Here is an 18,042-nt window from a genome sequence, read left to right as displayed (position 1 = left end):
AACTCAACAGCCTCATTTCATTTCGCGTTGGTTCAATGCGATATAATTCACTGGAGCGAGCAAACCATGAATAAAGTTTCCAGTGCATTACCACTTTTCAATATATAAAGCAATACCAAGCAACATGAAAGGCTGTCTAGACACTAGACCACTGCATTACACTAAATGGTGGATTAAAACTGAACAGCAGTAATTCAATAATACTTGAGCACTAAGCCACGGGCAACATTCAATTATAGCAAGTTTTACACAGCACGCACAGAAAGGGGTTTGACTCTAACTTATCAGGCTGGATGAAAGGAGATTATTTTTAAACAACAAAACTAACAAAGCATTGCCCAAAATTCTCTAATTTGAAACTATAGATAGCAAGCATCCATAATGGTTAGGTACAAATTTGGTGAACAGTATGTTTACATGTTCATATTCACCTCTTGAAATTCTATTCGAGTTCTGCACGTAGCGAATTTTAGGACTTTGATTGCCAAGAATCCTTAAACTGCAATTTCAGAATGAATTTGCCAATATCTGGACAGGAAGGGGGTGCATGAGCTTTCTTGATGGAATGTACAAAGTTAAACCAGCAAAACTTCCACACAGGTTAGAAGAGTCATCCGCATATGATTGATAGAATGCAAAACAAGATCCTTTATCACATGTTTATTGTGTAATAATGCATTTTCTATTTTTCATTTTACATGTGCTGAGCAAGACCAGTCACTTAAGCATCATCCAGCAGATAAGCCATTATCCTCTACGATGTTGCTTTCCTTCCTCATTGAAGAAAAGTTGTTGATCTCTTGCCGCAAAATAAAATCTCAAACTGAGGTTGGCCATCTTTTTGTTCAGTTCAAGGCAAATTTCTATTTCCATCTACCTCGAGAAGGTTGCTTTACTGGAGTAAGCTTCCGAAACGCAGCGTGTAAAATCATAACTACAGGGCACATACAATTATAAGCTGATACAAAATAGACAAACATCAATAAAAGAAAAAAGAATATGGAAAACATTTACCTATATAACTAACGCCAAGGGCACAACATAGAGCCATTTGAACATTCAACCATATCAAAATAATTGCAGTAGCTGCAAAAGATGAGATAAGGTTAATGTTATAAAACCAGAAGAAAATAACTTCTATATGCTATCACTCGCCTTTCCTGCAATGTTTATACGCTTACTAGATAGCATTTTACACCTCCAGAGTCGAAAATATTCATCCAAAACATAATATTTTGACTATAATTCCCAGGACAATCTACCTTTTTGCTCAGGCCCCGGCAAGGGTCGTCTTTTGCGATACAAAACAATGAAACGAGGCATTGAGTCATCAAGTAAGCTCTACATGTAATTTCTACGAGCACAATGAACAATTCTTCTTAAATTCACATAAATTTCTTCTACTTAAGACTGTAGTGATAAAATATGAGAACTCACCACATTGCACTATGCGAATCAAGACCTGTTGAGTGACAGGAAATCTATCCAAACCCCATTTATCACTAAAGAACCTGAAGAAATCCCAAAGTGCCAAACTTGATATCAACCCAACAAGAGCAAGCGGCAGCTGATACCTAATAACAACAACAGAAAACAAGTAATTAAAACCATTGTTTTCTTAAGTCATACCTATCTAAAGTTTTTCTTTTCCCACAAATTTCTCGGGAAACAAACAGGAATTACAAAAAAAAAAAAAACCAATTTACCTTATTCTAGAAAGGAACCAAAATAATCCTCAAAACCAATAATAAAACTTCAAAAATAAATGTAAAGAAGAAAAGGGTTTTAGCTTACAGAGAACAAGCAAAGAAGAGAATCAAAAGCGAGGCATAATTTCGGGCATAACGCTTAACATTCTCAAGAACCCTGAGCCGTGCCTGAGAAACCGATGTTGGAAATGAATAGGACCTAAAATCCCCGAAAAACCCTTTAGTCCACGACGGAGTTTCACCGGAGAAATCGTTGGTGGTGAGCTTGGAGAATGGGTTAAGCGTGAAGAGAGAAAGAAGGGTCCATAATTGAGAAAATAAAGAGACCAAATATCCATAAAGGAAGCCGGTGATTGGAATGGTTATTGTTGAGTCAGTGGTTGTGGAGGCATTAGTGGTGGCGGCAGCGGCAGCGGTCTGGTGGTCATCGATGACGTCGAGGTAACCTGAGTCGCGGAGCCATGATTCGAAGGTGTGATCAGGGACGCTGAGAGATAATGGGTTAGAGGAAAAGACCATTCTTTTTTGGCCTAATTTTTTCCCTTCTTTTGGGATTTTTTTTTTTTGCGGGATTCGTTGACTTATAAATTTGGGATTTTTACATTTTCTAAGAAAGTAAAAATTTATTTGTTTTAATTAAGAGTTTTTATTTTTATAGGGACCTATTTACCGCCATGAATTCCAAGTAAACGTTCAAAAAAATCCCAAAGGTCTTACCTTTGAAAAAAATGTCATTGACTCATTTCTTCAAACACCTTACGTTAACCTCTAACTCCTCTTCAAAAACATTAACCCAAAAGCCAACTATTAATTCCCACAAAGATATTGCTGTAAGCTTTTTAATTCAATGATTCAAATTCTAGGTTTTTCTCACGGATTGAATGGGAAATTAACCTTTTTTTTTTTGGGTTTGTTTAGAATATGTTTTCTGAAGCTCTTACGTACTTTGCTGCAAGTTCAACTACCATGGATGAAGATGACTATGGTAACACTTCTAATGAGGTTACCCTTTTTTTTTTTTTCTTAAAGATAGGATTTTGATTGTAAAGTGTGGGTTTTTTGGGATTGTTTTTAAGGTTTTGTGCAAGAAGAACGAGTGACCAACTTGTGAATTTACTTCTTAATGTGTTTAAAAATAGGTTTTGAAGGATGTTTTGAATGATTTGGTATTTTTTATGCAGATATGCACTGAGTCCATGTTTCCTGAATTTGAAAATGTATATGTATGCTACTCACAGTCTGCTGATTCTGTAGGCTTGAAAGAGATATCAAGTTATGAAGTAAAAACAGGTGAGCTATGTGAATGGATAAAGAAAACTCAGGTTAGTTTACTTTTCTCCTTCTTTGTGGTGTAGTACAATTTAGCTTCAAGGAACCTGCTACATAAAATAATTGAGAAAAAAGTTTATTATTAATTAATTTTAATTATTGTAAGGAGAAAAATAGGAAACAGACAGTTGATTTATGTAAAAGTTAGTGTGAGGTAATGACTCTGATAAGGCTCTAAATCAAGGTATTTTTTTAAGGCCAAGTTAATTTAACATCAATTTAGCTGGTGGTTATCATATTAGTGCAGAAACTAAATTGATCATATTGAGTACTTTACCCTTGTTTGGAATGTATTCAATAATTACTTTAAACTTTGGAGGATTTATTTTTGGATCTTATTTGTTAATTGGTTTATGGATAATTAAAGGTGTTCCCAAATTGGTTTAGATGTTTAGTTCTACTGGTAAACTCTATTTTCATTGATAATATAATTTGATCCTTTGTTTCTATCTGAGACAGGAATCATTTGATCCTGTTGAAGTTACTGAAGCACTTTTGGTTGTTCATGAGTGGAAGACTCCCCCAGTATGGTTTTATCTAATTACCTTCTCTTAAGGTTTTGTTGCAATCTTTATTTGTCATACATAAAGAACTCCCTTCTTTGCCATATTTTCAGAATCTAGTTGGCTTACTTGTGTTGTAATAGGCCTTTAAACCCCTTTTAAGTTAGAAAACATTGCAAATTATCAAAGAATCTATTATAAATCAAAGTTTGTGTATATATGCACACATGTTCATACAAAGTAAAATCTTATTTGCTCTGTACATTGAAGAATATTATTATTTTTTAAAAAGTATATAAAAAACAACCCCTCTCCATGGGAGGTTTCATATAGAATTCTTCCTTGTTTCAACTATGAAAAAAAAAAGAAAGGGTGTGCTGGTGCTGGAGATAATTTGTAGTTTCTTTATTGGATTTCAAAGCTTTTAGATGCTCATGTAAACTGTGATTTGAAAATCATTTTGCCTTTTCTCTTGTAAAAAAATTTAAAATTTCCAAATTAGACTTAGCCTTCTCCAAATTTTGTTGTGAAAAATAACAGTTAAAAACTCTTTTGCAAATTTGGGAATGGGATTTAGATTAACAAAAATATTTCAAGAAGATTTTAATCTCAAAGGCTGTTTTATGCGCATACATCTGGGAGTTTGGTATAGCTTTTCCAAATTCCAAACTGATAATAAGTTTTTCTTGATGAAGAGATCCCTTAAATCTTGTTGAGAAATACAGAGTTCTAACAGATAGAGACATGAATTAAAAAAACACTATAAATAACCATATTAAATATTCTTCCATGCTTTCATTTTCCATTTATAATTTTATATCATTTTTCATGACTTACCTGTATCATCACATCAGACATCTTCATTAGCATTTTATAAGCTGCTCTTTGATAAATTCTTTCATGTCGATACCTTCCTGGCATATCTTTAGCAGGTTTCTGTAGAAATGAAAGTGAAATGGAGTATATACCGAAGTTGCAAAGCAGGCCTGCTAGGAACAAGACATATGGGGAGTAAGAACTATCCGAACTTTCGTTTTGCTCCTTGTAGCTTAGTTTGACTTGGCAGAAAGTTCCAAGCCTTCCTTGACCTTGATACTGTTTATTACACTACAATGACTATAAAAGAGTCTTGTGAATGCAAGATCAGGTGGATTGCCTATGTCTCATTTCAGTTGCACCTGCAAAATGTTCAATAAGACAGGTAAGAAATGATTTTATTTGTGGAATCAAAACAGATACACTTGGAAAATGACAAATTCCAAAAATAAATTTGAGATGTATATTGGAGCTTTACATAGCTGATTGTTTCTTCTTCTTTAATGTTACAATGTCAATGAAACCTTCAACAATGCTACGGATTTGTTCACTCACATTTTCCTTTCTGCTCATTAGTTTTTCAGTGGATGGTGTCTCAACTGCTGAGATTGCATTTGAAAGATCCACTGGGAATGAGAGTAAAGTCTCTTATTCTCATAAAGCTGTCCAATCTGCTCTAACTGAGGTGGACGTATCAAGTGAGAGTGAGACTGAAGTCTCTTACTCTGATTATTGCTCTTCAATCGTCCCTGAGTCAATCTCCAACTCTGAAACTTACAATGAGAGTTTTGGGACATTTGATGGGTATGTGACAGGTTATTACACCGGTGGAAATAGAATTCTGCACCCAAAGATCACCAGAATCTCAAATTCATTGTCATTTTAAACCAGATATGTGTCTAAAACTGATGCAAATGGTGTGTCCAAGATTAAGGGAAGCTTAATATTTTATAGACCATATGATCTGTGAAGTCCATTTTATTTGAAGCTACATGGATTTTGGTCAGAATCTTCTGGGAAGCTTTGCATGGTTGGAATGGGGTCTGCTTACTCGAAAGAAGGTAATCTGGTTACTCCTTCAGCAGTTTTCAAGCTTAGCAATCTCAAGAATTCAAGTGACATCACTACTTTAATTGCTGGAACTTTAGAGAGTCTAAGTTCTAGTAATGAGGTTAACTACTTTGAACCAATTTCCATTATCATGTTTCCTTGATTGAATTATGAGTACACTTTTGATTCCAGAGAGTCTGTGGATGAGTTCTCTGCTGAAAGTGATACTGAACAGAATTTGCCTTTGTGCTTCCAAGTAGAAGTTTTTGCTCAATATTAAGCTTTGTAAATGTATTTAAGTTGCAATACTCGAGTGACTGCAACTATGGAAAGAAGAATTGCCTTCCTTTTGGTTGGCTGATTGGCTATTTGCCTCGTTTTCTGTCTTTTACAAGCATTAGGTGTTCAGAAGTTCAAAAGAGAATTCATGTTTTGGTAGAATTTAGAAATAATAGCCATGTTGGAAACTACCGATCTTTCAATCTTAACACAACATTGATTGGAGAAGGCCGTAAAAAGTAGCTCTGGTATTTATAATACTATTCAAGCTGAGGTATCTTAGAAATTGGATTGTTCTTGCAGTAGTTACTGTTTATGGTACTTAGCATCAAATTTAATGCACATTTGGACGTACGATTTTGTTGTTTACTTATTCCCCATTTTCTATACAGGACTTCGTGGCTAAATCTCTTGGTTCAATCAACAAGGTTGAACCTTCTAAGCTTTTATGTGAACAAGAAGGCAGCTTCAGTTAATAGTTCAAGTTTCCAGACCCAAGGTTATCTTTTGAGTTATTCTCCTGGAGGAGCTAGTCTGCCTTTACCTTTGTTATTTTCACAAGGTTCTCAAAGTAAGACGTGTGAAAAAACTAAGAAATAAATCAGTGTGAAAATTGAATGTATATTGAAAAACTACTTATTGAGAATTATACAAGAATCTTAGGTTTATATACAACTAACTAAGGGTTAAATTAGGAAATTAAATTTTTTTAAAAAACTAATCTTATAATTGAGGGATTGTCTATCCTAATTTTAGGGATACAAATACTTAATTATAGAGATACAAATCTAAATATACAGATTACAAGATTACAAACAGCTGTAAATAAGTGTTTTCCCACAAGACGTTGGCTACTTCGCAACATGGATGGAATAGTCAAAATCTTCCATTTGGTCATTCATTGCGGGCTTCACTGGCTGGTGGTTCAACTAATGGTAGTAATGTGAGTCACTCTGATGCAATGAAGCTCCCTCATACAGTAAATCCAGCTTATTGGGATCATTTTAATTCTGCTATACAGAAGCAAATTGGTGCTTGTAGTTTGTTGCATTCAAATTTCCAACACCTGTCGATGCATTAAATCACACTGTGGTTGTGGAGCCATCCATGCATTGGTGGCCACCACCTATGAAACCAAAATATAGTTTCAATAAGCATAATATCTATTCAAGTTTTCCTGATCCAGTTGATGGTGCTTATATTACTTCTCAAGAAGTGGCAGACATCAGAAATCAGAGAAATGTAAATGAAGAAGATATCCTCAACAAGCTCCAACTTTTTAAACAGTTTGATACTGTTGAAGATTTTTCAGATCATCACTATGCTTCCAGTGGAGCTTCAACAAAGCAGGTGACTAGCTTTTCAAGATATATTGAAGTTTTCATGTTCTTTGTTGTTATGTTCTTAATTGTTCAACCAATAAACTTTTTCTTAATTCTATTTGTGGCAGCCACTGAAGAATTTGAAAAGAAATTTGCCAGGTGAGTTTAAGCATTATATTCTTCTCCGAAAGAATTTTCATTTGATGACTTGTTTCTTTTATCATCCCTTTTAAAACAAATTAATACTGCATACATGAATTGTGACTGAAAATGCACATTAGGTTTTCGATGCAATATTAACAGCTGAGATCTTCTGCTGTGCTTGCAACAATTTCCTCGTTTGTTGATGAAATGTATAAATAATTTGTTTCTTTATCTCATTTTTATCTGTTCAACAGATACTTTTTTTTTTGTTAGGGTTTATGAATCAAATAATTATATTTGATTATATAATTGACATATTTTACAAAGATAATTTTTTTTATGAATATTTTATACAACATCATAGTTTATAAATATTTTATAATTTTTTATGCTTTAACAACAAAATAAGTCAAATTATCGTTATAATAAATTAAAAGACTGAATTAAACACAAAATTAAGAATTAATTAATACATCTTATCATATTAAACTTGTTTAATTTTATTTAAAAAGATTTATTTATATAAATTAAATAGTATAAAGATATATTTATATATTATATGTTACGAGAAGATTATAATTGAAAAGAAAATATTGTAATGAATGAATTTTTTTTTTATACTATTTATTTAAACAATGATTGTTATAATTCATTTATTTTTTTTTATTAATTTTAACCATTCAACATTTTCTTCTTTATAAAAAACTTTCTTTTTTTTTTTTTATTAATATCTATCTAAATATAGCTATTTAATAAATATGGGTTGTATTCTAGGTCCACTCAAGAGTCTTTTGTTATTTTAAGCCTATTAATGTATTTTAGTAATTTTGAGTACTTTGTTAAAATTTTGAAAAAGCGCCAAATTTATCAAAAAAAAAAAAACTGCCCTTAGTAAAATCAGCAAAGAAATTGTACATATAATATCTTGTGTTCTGGTTGCGTTAAAGAAGTTAAGAAAACAATATGGAAAACATTTTCCAATTACAAATGGAATTGACAATCTACTTTGTTCCCTTTTTCTGATCTTACTCCAGCCGATCTTCCTCTCTTGTTGCGTTCTAACACACTGAAACTTATAGATTCTAATTTGCATGTACAAAATTGTGCAGGGTTTATTTTCTATATAGAGATATGGCCAAAAATAAAGAGTCTGAATGAACAAATTGTATTATCAACTTGATTCATAAGAATCTAGTAACACTGGCTTCTTACATAATTCCCATGGTAATCAATTTTTCTATTTTTAATCCTTGTTGAAATAGAATTAAAAAATATCTTAGTAACTTACTGGCATGAATGGTCAACTAATGTTACTTCTTTTCTTACTTTTCCCATAAAGATGAATCCAAAAAAGCAAAGCAATTGGATTTTGTAAGTATGTGAGACTGGCCTTTTAGTTTATTCTTTCTAGGTCACATGGAATAGTATTTTGAAGGGAAGTTCTAACAATATCGTGATTGAGGAACTAGTATATTTCATTTTGCTAATATTATTACTCAGTTATTTTTACATTTTTCTCTCTTCCAAGTCTTGTATTTTTCAAATATTTAAGAATGCAACTGCTTTTTAAACTCAATTTATTTTCATTTTTTGTCAATTAGAGATAAACTTGTTGAAGAAAATGCAAAAAGATTTTATTCATATAGAGGAAGTGGAGTTAACTTTCAATTCTCTCCAACAACAACAATAAACCAAGTTTTATATCACGTAACTCTAGAATTTGCTATATGAAGGACCAAAAAGAATCATGCTGGGTTATATATTCAAATTTTCTTGCGCTACTTATTTTTATCTACTTGCATCAATATATTTTTTGGTCTATCTCTAAAAGTTTTACTTTCTCTTATATCTAGAAGCTTACATCTCCTAACTGGTACACAAATAGATTTATATTTCACATGTCCAAACTATTTCAAACGATTTTTTCTTATTTTTTTCTCAATTTAGATTACTCCTAATTTTTTTCGAATATCTTTTTTTTTTAATTTTATCTCTTCTAGTTCTATCACATATCTATCTAAGTATCCTCATCTTAGCTACGCTAATTTTCTTTTCATATTGTTTCTTAATAGTTCAACCCTTAGTTTCATATAATAACACAGCCCTTATAGTTGTTTTATACAGCTTTACGATTAATTTGAAATGCATGTTATAATCATACAACACACTCGATACCTTTCACTACCTCATCTATCTTGCTTGAATCCTATGATTTACATCATTTTACCCTTCACCACCTTACCTATAATCTTATGATTTACATCCCTTTCTACCTCAGCATCGTTCTGAATTATTAATCCCAAATATTGAAAATGTCTACTCTTTGGTACTATCTCAACATCCAACTTAATTACACTATCATTCATTTCCCTATAATCACTAAATTTACATTCCATATATTCATTTTAGATCTACTCGATTTAAAGCCTCAAGACTCCAGTGTATGCCTCAATTATTCTAATTTCACATTAAGATCATTACTAGTTTCAGCAACTAAGATTATATTATCCGTAAATAACATACATTATAGCACTTTGTCTCGGATATGCCTAGTGAGCTCGTTTATAACTAATGCAAAAAATAAATAGATTTAGTGCTAAACCTTGATGCAATCTTGAGGTAATGGGAAAGCTATTAGTTACACCCCTAGCTGTCCTCACATTTGTTACAACATATTCATGCATATTTTTAACTATATTAATGTACTTTAAAAGAACTAGTTTCTTCATTAAGACCTACCAAAACACTTTTCAAGAAACTCTACCATATACTTTCTTCAAGTTAATAAATGGCATATGTAGATCTTTTTTTTTTGTTCAAAAACCTTTCAATAAAAGTCTCAATAAGTGAATTGCCTCTTGTGATGTGTCTTAGCATAAACCTAAATTTATTTTTGAAAATAATGATCTCATGTCTCAACTTATATTCAATTACTCTTTTCCAAAGTTTTATAGTATAACTCATAAGCTTTTTTCTAGATAGTTTGAACAATTTCATATCTCACATTTATTCTTATATATAGGCATTTTTTAGTACGCCAAATTTTATTGAAAAGATTCGTCAACCATTATATTCCTATTTCACCCAAGCATTTTCAAAGATATTCCATCTAGTCTTACAACTATTTTCATCCTTCTCAAAGCTTCTTTAATCTCATATCTTTTAATATTTTGTTTAAACACCATATTGATATGCTTAAAAGGTATGTTAAGCTTACTTATATCATACTCAAAATTGCAATTAAATAGATAATCAAAATAATCTCTCAATCTTTTTTTAATATCCTTATCCTTCACTAGAACTCTTTTGTAATCGCCTTTGATGCATTTTACATGATTAAGATCCTTACCATTCTTATCCCTCATTCTAGTAATTTTGAACAACTATTTTACTCCATCTCTTGTCTCTAATTTTCTATATAATTCTTCATGGATCTTAGTCTTTGAATCTTTAATAGCCTTTTTGACTTCCTTTTTGCTGTCTTATACTTCATATAACTTGCCTCATCCTTATTGTTCATTAAATTACTACAACACTCCCTTTTTGTTTTAATTGCCGTTTTCACATCTTCATTCCACCGCCAAAATTCCTTTGCACGACCCTTAGATTTTTCTAAGTATCTTTTTAGCAACCCTTTGGATTTTGGTAGAAATATTTTCCCACATTAGCTGTACATCCTCATTAGGCTTCCAAACTTCTTTTACCAATCTATCCCTAAAAGTTAGTATTTTATCTCCTTTAAGTTCCGCCACTTAATACAAAGTTCATAACTCTGACGTATCCTGCTTGATCCCCAAAGGTGAAAGACGTCTAGATCTAGAAATTTATGTTGTGTTGTTCCACTCTCACTTGATATAATTTTACAATCCTTATAACTACTTCTATCCTTTTCCCTCAAAAAAAAAAAAATCAATTTGACTAGATTTGACCCACTTCTAAAAGTCACCAAATGTGATTCTCTTTTCCTAAAACACGTGTTTAATATAATTAAGTAAAATATAGTCACAAACTCTATAATATTATCTTCGGTATCATTTCTTTTTCTAAAGCCATATCTTCCATTCACCCTCTCAAAGTCACTATAATCCTTGCCTACGGGACCTTTCATGTCTCCTCCAATAAACAACTTTTTCTCCTCCAATAAACAACTTTTTTTTCATTTGGTATGGCTCACACTACCTTGTCTAATTCTTCCCAAAATTTTTACTTACTTGATCCAAACCTATTTGTGAGGCATAAGCACCGATGACGTTAACATATGTAACCTTAACATAATTTCGTATCTGGAGATGCTTCAAGTAGTTGAAAGGTACCACTTTCATTCTAATATCATGGATGACCATATGTAACCTTAACATAATTTCATATGGATTTCTACTGCTTTATGGCTGTAACAAAATTGGAAGGCATGGTTATTTTGGCTGTTCTATGACTCCATATTGGTTCTTTCGAGTGAAACTCTAATTCCTTGGGATTTTTAATGTAGATATGAAAAGGACCGTATGCATCCCATCCATAATCTTCCGAATGGAAAAGCTTGTTCATGCTTTGCTCATACAGGTAATTCTCATTACTTTTACTAAGAAATTGTTGCCTGTAATTCAGGTTGCGTAACCTTATGTTCTTGCCATTACAGGCTCAGAAGTTGAAGTTGGATGTCAAGATGTAAGTTTAAAACCAACTTATTCTTACATAGATGCTTAAATTTGACTGGCATTCTGGTTTTTCTCAATGTTCTTAATAAAGATTCTCATTGAACTAGGACATTTCTTGAATTGAACACGATTCTCAGAGTTTTTAAAATCTGCGTTCCAATTGTTTTGATCATTTTAATGCATTCATTGTACAGAAAGGTGAGAACACTTCAAAGTTCTACAGAGTTTAGTTACTGTTTTTGTTATTATAATCAGTGAAAAGCTGTTAAATGAAAGCACAACCTCTTAACAGTTCCCGTTTCTTTTTACCTTCTAATTGTTGGACCGACACGCCAAGCAGTCTTCATAGGCAGTCCTCGTCCGGAGGTTGAGGATGTTCATTCCATACCTAGTCGAGGTAATTGGAACAACAGCAAAATTTTTCATCTTAGTTACAAATATTGCATTTCAAATTGATTCTACAGCAATTAGTAGCCTTGACTTATTTCCAAAATATGCAACTAATTGTCATTTTTTTATATTTGAGATTGTCAATGGTTGAATCTTGATCAGAACTGAGAGTCTCACAGTCTATTAACATGCCACATGGTAGTTGGCAACTAATTGTCAATATAATACCCTATAACATTGCAATTTCTATGATATTGATTTGCATAATAAATTTTTATGCTGGTAAATTCATCCTTTGCGGAGTTCATGCAGCATTCAGGAATCAGTGTTGGATTTTTCATGACCATTTTAATGTTTTAACAGTTAGTTGTCACCACATGACCATTTCTTACCCTTTAATGCTTCACAAACAACAACCAGAGACCAATGACCATATCCAAAAACTATCCTACTCTCTTTTAGGTTTCCCTCACTCGTGAATTTGAGTTTTTCAACAAACCAGCTATAGCCCACCACCAACAAAAGCTAGCGGACAAGGACCAATCCCCAGTTTCTTTTTCTTTTTGTCTTTAGGTTGAAATTGAGCTTTACCTATGTAGCCAAACTCTGAGACTGCTTGCCATGAGATTCTTGATGATAGTAAAGTAAGATAATAGCTGTGCTATCAGCCCAGTCAAATGAGCCACTTAGTGGTATAGTAAAGTATGATTTCAGTTACATTGAAATAAAATAAATACTAACCAAAAAATTTATTTAACTACAGGACACAAGAGCAAGACCATGGGTATAACCTGCACTGATGCCATTCTGAAACCTTGGCATGGAGTGTTGTCTGTAACTCTACTCTATTGACATAAGATGATATATAAGTGCTTGAGCAAGGATAGAAACTGTTTACCTGGAAAGAGAATCAATAGTTCTTGTAATAATTAGTCGAAGCTTAGTATAGAGGTTCAACTTGAAACCAATTAGTCCAACTTGAATATTACGTTTGGAAAATTTTGTGTGAAAACTGAAAACATCTTGAACAATATTTTAATATGAAGTGCTTGAAAGCTGGAAAAAAAATACAGATACATCTGGAAGTAGATTCAGAAGAATTAACAACTTTAATTTTATGAGCGTAAAAGTTATGTTGGAAGACAAAGCCAGAGGGAAGTACTAATAAAGCAATCTAATCAAGAGATAATGAAGATTAAGTCATCTTCCAATTGTTTAATCTGGTATCTTTTGTCATGATTACAACTTTTTCTTGTTACCGTATGTCTGATCTGATTACAGGTGAAACTCTAGCCAGGTTCAAGAAAAGACTATGCAGTGAAAGCAAATTCTGATCTGTGTTAAAGATTGAAGGATGGATGATGAGACCATTGAATTTCAAATTTCAATCATTCATAGAGTTTCTTGGATAAATCTGGTTTTCTAACGGTGAGGCATTAATTGAATCCAGTGATGAACCTCTTTTTGATGATGAAGAATATTCTTGACAAAGTGAGGCATAAATGTTGTAAGCATCACGAAAATTTGTGGCCTATACATGTTGGATGATATGGAAATCGAGGTGTGAAGTAACGGTATGGAAGGAGTAGTTATCAGTCTAATTTGCTATTCTAAGAGCAAGGAATGCAATTATGGAGTATTGTAAACTTTTGGAGGAAAAGGAGGTGTCAGGAAAAAGGAAAGATGGTTTGCAAAGTGTTTGTCAGGATAAGTGGCGCTGTTCAGAGGCTGGGTGGTTGAAAGTGAACTGTGATGGGGCATACTGTGCGAGAACAGGACAAGGGAGAAGCAGGGATAGGGGTGCTATTATGAAATGAAAGGGGAGAACTTGTTGGAGGAATAAGAAAGAATGTAAAGGCAGATTCTGGTCTGCTAGCAGAAGGATTAGCACTCAAAGCAGGAGTAGAATTAGCTGCCGAACAGAGAAATCAAAAAGTAATTATGGAGATAGACTCCGAAATACTTTCAAGAGTATAAATAAAACAAGGGAGAAGCAGGATTGGAGGCTTAGGCCTGTTTTGCAGGTATGGGAACTGATAAATGAAGAGAAGCTGATATTGATAAGAAGGCAAGCCAATAAAGCAGCTGACTAAGTGGCAATATAGTCAAAAATGGGGATGAGTGTAACAGGTTGGCTTAGGCAACCTCCACTCATTGGTAGGAATATTGAGTAGGAATGAACTACCAGCACCACTTGATTGTTAATTAGTTTGAGAATGAATAATTGTTGAAATAGAGTTTCTGTAAGAAGATCTCAGTAGGTTTAGTAAAACATTGTCCTGAGTTGTTTTGATTAATAATATTCTTTTTAATTGGCGAAGAAAAAGTTGTAACCATCGATATCACCAACCTCATCATACGGCTTGTCCATGAAGTCATCACATTGTCTTGGATCTTTTCCGTTAACCAAATTATGACACATTTCTATATATTAGCTTTAAGTTGCAGAATAAAAAAAGTTATAGATAGAGATTGGACTTATCATACATAATATTGAACATACCGCAAAGCCTTCAAGATTAATCACCGTTTGATTTATTTATTTATCTAATTTTTTGAGAAGAATGGTGTGAGGAAGCTGAGGCACATATTGACCAGCCTAACTGATTCTCTGTTTATGTAAAAGTGCCTGGTTTTATATCGAGGAACCTCTCAAGCCAGTTTACAAGGAATGTGTAGGCTAAAACAGTAAAGAAATGGACTCAAAAGATAATTTTATTTTAATGATGGAGAATACAATCAGAAATTAATTTGATAATATGGAAGTGAAAAAAAAAAGGGGAGGAAGGTGAACTTGCATGCATATGTAATAAACATATCTTAAATATATATACTTGTACTAATTGGTCGAATGTTCTCTACTCAATCCGCAAAAGAAATCTAAGATTGCCCAAACAAAATACAAAGTTTCAGCATTGGAATATATATATATATATATATATATATATATATAAAGCTTGAGAAGAAATTAACCCATGTATTTCTAGCTTCCTTGTGCCTACTGTTAACTGGTAGGAGGCTTTCGTGACAAATTAGAACTTCACTATAATTTTGAGCAGGGATGTTAACACGCCTACCACTTTTGTTCTTCAGATTGTAATAAATTAGCTTCATATCAGCAACTGTTACCAACACTTCATCACCATTCTTTGAATAAGTTAAGGGATGAAGAACTGGAGCAAAGGTATCATTTCTAAACCCAGTATAAATGTGTGAAACCGAAAACAGTCTGGTCCGAGATTCCTTCTCTCCATACTTGTTCATCACTCACATAACCACAAATGAAAGCTACAAATCACCTAACCGGAAGGCTACAAATCCAAGAATTCGTGTAATAGTGAATTCTTCCCCTTGATTTCCATCTTAGACTATAAAAAATAGCCTCATGCTCCATAAAATGATATTGAGAAACCTAATCACCTTATAATCATCTTTGGCGGGGTCACAACCAAATCCGAATAAATCTTGTAGCAGTAGTATAAGGGAGGAAATTCTCAGGAACGTGGGGTAAAGTCAGGTTCTCCCTGGTAGACATGTTCCACAAAATAATACTACTATAATCTGAAGTGGACAAGCTAAGTATGCCGTTGCATATACCCAACAATTTAATATAAGTTTTGAATAATTGCTTCAAATCCATGATACGATTATAAGCTGAACTGGACAAGAGCAAGTCTTTGCATATGCCCCGCAATTTCATAATGCAGCGTTTGAATAATTGCTTCAAAGAATAATTGACTTCCTCTACTAGATGTACCAAACTAAGTCTAGTATCTTCAACAATTACAAGGCTGCTGTGACTGTTGGTTTGAGTGGATTGTTTGAGATGGAGTTTGATGAAATTTTGATCGTTTATTAGGAAACGCCATCCCTTGGACACACACTTGAAGCGAAGCAGGCTCTTTACAGGTAATACGCAGAGTATGTCGTTTATTAAATCCTATGGAACGTGATTTGCCATGACACTTTCCTGCTGCACCGTTTCTTGATCGCTAGCTATTGTCTGTTTGTGTTGGGGCATATGTTGCAAGGTGTGCATAGACAAGTGTATATATATAACCCTAGTGTTGCTTCAATAAAGTTGCAGGTTAAGAAAAAAAGAAAAGGAATATACCTAAATAAGTCCTTCAATTTTACTACAAAATTAGAAATAAATTTATAATTTTTTATTACATTTACATGAAATTAAGTCTATAATTTTTTATTTTATTATAATTAAAACTTTGACGGTACAAAATATTTAAATTTTTGTTAATTTTTTAAGTTGTAAAATTTAATTTGTAAAAAATATTTAGTTAAATGAGCAAATGACCCTGCTTGTGACTGTATCAATATGTGGTTGGGGCCTTCATTACTATGCTTTGTCAACTGGGGGAAGCATAGTCCAGAGGTTGTCAACCAACGTATGCATAGCCCTCAGGTTGTGTTTGCTTTCCTCCCATGCGGCAGAATACCGCCAGTATTCCACCTGGAAAGACCTAAAATCTTTTTCAGGTTTAATCTCGGATGGTTTTCTTCTACCTCAGATACTGCTCGACATTTTCTCATACTCTAGAGAAAATACTCTCAGCTGTTCATTCTATGTTGGAACCACCTTCATTCGGTTGCTGCCACATGTGTATGATCTTTACAGCAATCATAACTACATTCAACTTAAGGGAACATACATTTTTGTGAATCCTAGTCAAGATTTTTTCTCCACTGCTTGGGATGTCTGTCTTCCACTGGGACTTCTTCTCTTTGCTGCAATTATTTACTTGCAGCAGCGGTTTGGTGGTATTTGCATTATCCCTGGTAGATTTAGAGAATTGAAAGCATATGAGAAGGTTCCACTGATTGGTGAATCATGATTCCAGAAAAATTCCAGCATGTTAAGTGCTATTTGCAGTTGTTAATGTTCCTCCTTTGATATTTAACACAGCAAAGAAAATAGTAGTAGCTTAACAGGAAGCCACATATCAATGTTAATTTTGAAGTATTATCAGTGAACTGAACAGATATAAATGTGTTTGTTTCATTCCTGTAGGATGTAGAAGCACCAAATATTATTCCGAATCCTGAATTGGCAACACTAGATTGTGTTTATTGCTGCTACGGAGATTGATAAAAGGAGCAGAATGCTTCTTACAGTATGGCCATGCACTCAAGGTAATCAATTCTTGACTATACGGTTGGAACATATACTATAATAAAACCTGTCAATCTGAGTTATCTGTAAACATTTCTAAGCAATGATATTCCCTTCCACTTAGGTCACCATTTATTCTATGATACTGTTGGTTATAATTGATCGTGGATAATATTTGATAAATTTTGGGTTTTATTATACGCCTTCCATGTGCATATTACCTACCTTGTGAATGAACATCCCCTAGCGTACAATAAATCAAGTCAAAGTTAGACCAAACTGTTCTTTGCCAAACTTAAACTGGAGACAACATGAGAGGCAGCCACATAATTTACTTTTCGCTTGTCCTTGCAAGGTCTTCATGCCTATATCTTATTCCATTTTATCAACTCATAGGTGCCTTGACCTCATTTTCGATTATGTTTAATGCAGCTTCTCTATATTATAGATCGATATCTCTCCATTCCTGGACAACACAACTGTGACAGAGATTGATAATTGAGCTTGTTTATGTTGTAAAAAGAAAATAATTCTGACCGGCAGCTGATGGACAGTTTCGTGTTTAGACAAGCAGAAACGAAAAAAACAGTCGGTTCACGAGCTTGGTATCCAATGGGCATTATTAGCTGATGTATTACAATCTTTTTGTCCAGAGTATCATGTTGTTGATAACTTTCAATCTGTAAAATTAGGTATGTGCCTAGTGTATCACTGAGA

General features: G+C 33.2%; 2 protein-coding genes and 1 long non-coding RNA gene across 12 annotated transcripts; 2 read left to right on the top strand and 1 right to left on the bottom strand.

The window, feature by feature from the left end:
• Positions 1–334: 334 nt before the first annotated feature.
• On the bottom strand, positions 335–2,277 carry LOC111275855 (PRA1 family protein H). 3 transcript variants are annotated; one of them, XM_089754427.1, is made up of 4 exons: positions 1,795–2,269; positions 1,438–1,574; positions 1,015–1,086; positions 335–934 (listed from the first exon to the last, which is right to left on the bottom strand). In XM_089754427.1, the coding sequence occupies exons 1-4, from the start codon at positions 2,226–2,228 to the stop codon at positions 864–866; spliced, it is 714 nt and encodes a 237-aa protein (XP_089610553.1). In that variant the 5' UTR covers positions 2,229–2,269; the 3' UTR covers positions 335–863. The 3 variants fall into 3 exon arrangements, with proteins under 3 accessions (XP_089610553.1, XP_089610554.1, XP_089610552.1); XM_089754428.1 differs by lacking the exon at positions 1,015–1,086 and having other exon boundaries at positions 335–958; positions 1,795–2,274; XM_089754426.1 differs by lacking the exons at positions 335–934; positions 1,015–1,086 and adding an exon at positions 1,100–1,354 and having other exon boundaries at positions 1,795–2,277.
• A 9-nt stretch (positions 2,278–2,286) lies between these two features.
• Positions 2,287–7,032, top strand: LOC111275854 (uncharacterized). 7 transcript variants are annotated; one of them, XM_089754421.1, is made up of 9 exons: positions 2,287–2,539; positions 2,628–2,711; positions 2,891–3,031; positions 3,498–3,563; positions 4,471–4,552; positions 4,689–4,742; positions 4,942–5,418; positions 6,079–6,185; positions 6,900–7,032. In XM_089754421.1, the coding sequence occupies exons 1-7, from the start codon at positions 2,438–2,440 to the stop codon at positions 5,241–5,243; spliced, it is 831 nt and encodes a 276-aa protein (XP_089610547.1). In that variant the 5' UTR covers positions 2,287–2,437; the 3' UTR covers positions 5,244–5,418; positions 6,079–6,185; positions 6,900–7,032. The 7 variants fall into 7 exon arrangements, with proteins under 7 accessions (XP_089610547.1, XP_022717156.2, XP_089610550.1 ...); XM_022861421.2 differs by lacking the exon at positions 6,900–7,032 and having other exon boundaries at positions 4,942–5,161; positions 5,272–5,418; positions 6,079–6,307; XM_089754424.1 differs by lacking the exon at positions 6,900–7,032 and having other exon boundaries at positions 2,628–2,694; positions 2,964–3,031; positions 6,079–6,307.
• A 107-nt stretch (positions 7,033–7,139) lies between these two features.
• LOC111275856 (uncharacterized) lies at positions 7,140–17,908 on the top strand. Of its 2 annotated transcripts, none has more exons than XR_016333624.1 (8): positions 7,140–7,167; positions 11,639–11,712; positions 11,789–11,817; positions 12,100–12,204; positions 15,291–15,381; positions 16,057–17,067; positions 17,224–17,345; positions 17,758–17,908. It is a non-coding gene; the product is annotated as an uncharacterized LOC111275856 (long non-coding RNA). The 2 variants fall into 2 exon arrangements; XR_016333625.1 differs by having other exon boundaries at positions 7,142–7,167; positions 12,148–12,204.
• Positions 17,909–18,042: the final 134 nt, after the last annotated feature.

This window comes from Durio zibethinus, chromosome 25 (assembly GCF_047325235.1).
Source record: "Durio zibethinus cultivar Kanyao isolate XHJ-2024 chromosome 25, ASM4732523v1, whole genome shotgun sequence".
Taxonomy (NCBI): domain Eukaryota; kingdom Viridiplantae; phylum Streptophyta; class Magnoliopsida; order Malvales; family Malvaceae; genus Durio; species Durio zibethinus.
This window is presented reverse-complemented; position numbering and strand designations above follow the sequence as displayed.